Source organism: Cynoglossus semilaevis, chromosome 14 (assembly GCF_000523025.1).
Source record: "Cynoglossus semilaevis isolate Cse_v1.0 chromosome 14, Cse_v1.0, whole genome shotgun sequence".
Taxonomy (NCBI): domain Eukaryota; kingdom Metazoa; phylum Chordata; class Actinopteri; order Pleuronectiformes; family Cynoglossidae; genus Cynoglossus; species Cynoglossus semilaevis.
The window spans coordinates 7,839,919-7,841,855 of record NC_024320.1 but is presented as its reverse complement, the minus strand read 5'-3'; the positions used below and the strand labels follow the sequence as shown (position 1 = coordinate 7,841,855).

At 39.3% G+C, this 1,937-nt stretch overlaps 1 protein-coding gene across 1 annotated transcript in view; it reads left to right on the top strand.

Moving 5' to 3' along the window:
• LOC103389473 (dystrophin) overlaps nucleotides 1–1,937 on the top strand; it is a 159,323-nt gene that overhangs the window by 152,836 nt on the left and 4,550 nt on the right. Inside the window, 1 exon segment of the mRNA XM_025062208.1 lies at nucleotides 1,746–1,811. Within this exon segment, the coding sequence (XP_024917976.1) occupies nucleotides 1,746–1,811 (66 nt within the window).

The window sequence follows — 1,937 nt, the reverse complement described above, 5'->3', positions numbered from 1 at the left end:
TTTGAAACCCAAACTGAAATGTCAAGGTATCCCTCCTGGATTAAATCTAATTAGTTCTCTTGATGAAGTAATGTGTTGACTTTTGGTGAATAAGCGTCCAGGCAGAATTCTATTAGTTCCTGCTGGTGTCATGCAGCCCATCTGCTTTTACACCAGAAATAGCAGTGGACTAGTAATAACTAGTAAAATGTAATTGTTTTTTTTTCTTGTTTTAATTGCCCTTGATCTACCAGCACTCTCTTTGTAATCTAATGGTAGGTCGTGATTGAATTATTGGGCGCCTCTGCTTTCAACTATTTTTGGGTCAGCTAGGATTCTTGACCCCAGATCAGGCAGTAAAGAACATGGTGCGGTCATCTCCAGTTTGCTTGGTGGGTACCCTACGTACTCTAACAACTGGGCAAGAAAACTGTACAAATGTAGTCCACTTTGTAGGTCATGATCATCAGCCTTATTCACCAAAACCACAGCGGTATGGAGTGTTCCTGTATTCCTAACTGCTTTCACCAACAACTGCTGAGGGACAAGAAGCAGTCAAATCAGTTTATCTGGGCCATGGTTGGGTTGTTGACTTTGCTTAGTGGAGCCGAATTGGAGTTCTGAGCCACAGGTCGAGTCTTTGCGATGACTGATGGACTCTTTGATGCTTCAGGCTAATTAATATGCAGACATGTACATGTCCTGTGAACCTGTGATATTGGCCTTCAGCTCCAGGTTTGTTGATCCCAGATTTGGTCTTTGTCTACCCTCCACCATCTCCCTTGAAGAAAAACAATATGTTATTTGCAATAAGGGCTTGAGATGTCCAAAGGACTCACTCTTGATGTTTTTTTAATGAGCTTTTAATATACATATATTTATATGTATATGTGTATATATATATATATATATATATATATATATATATATGTATATATATATATGAGTTTTAACATTGGACAGAAGGAAAAGAAGGAAAGTACAAAGAGCTTTGTGCTTTTACTTCAGGGAAAATACTGTCGGAAGCTACGTGCATATACACACATGTTATTAGGAACTGGACACAATACCAGGAACTATGAAGCTGAAAGGTTTTTAAAAATAGCTTTAGCAAAAAGTAATTAAGCAATACCTCGAATGGTAGCAAAGAGTGCTCCTTACAATGCTATAATTGTGTGACAAATCAAGTGAAAATCATTAAGAACCCAGAAACAGCCTATACTTTGTTAAGAATAACTAATAGAGGGGGTGAAATCTAAAAGCTAAAATAGCAGCCATTTATGTGACTTGCCAAGAGTGGAAAACATTCCCTAAAATAATAACAACTAAAATAGCAAATCTAAATCTGTACCAAAATGACCAGAGGGGGAGCTATATTTATGTAAAATTTGAAAAGCCTCTTGTAGACTACTGATTTTCACTGTGTTATATTTAGCTAAAAATCTGCTACAAAAAATGAATACAAAAAGGTTTTAGTTATAAAACAAAGAGTACAGTGTCCAAATATCAGAAGAAGGACAAATAAAAGACATGATGGCAAAAAAGGAAAGTGACACCTGACAGTACGTGATCTCAACCTTTGATGAAAGCTGCGTTAGGGACTGAGGAGCAGCTGTAATCAGTGACAGCAGGCCTCACTTTGCTGCTCTGTTAGGCTCCCTGATAGGCGTCCGCTCCTGACAGGATGATTTGTGAGTTGTGGATAGAGGTTGAGTTGCAGGTGTGTGCTTTCAGGACTGACTGCTCTGTTTCTTCCCCCTCTGCAGGTTAGCAGAGATGGAGAACCGTAATGGCTCTTATCTGAATGACAGTATCTCGCCAAATGAAAGCATGTGAGAAGCGCTTCTTTTGATTGTTGCCTCAAACTGTACTTTTCACTCACTGACTGGCTCACTGTCTACGACGCTCACTGCCGCTGTCTTTGTCTCCATTGGGTGGGCTGCAAGCAATGATACCAT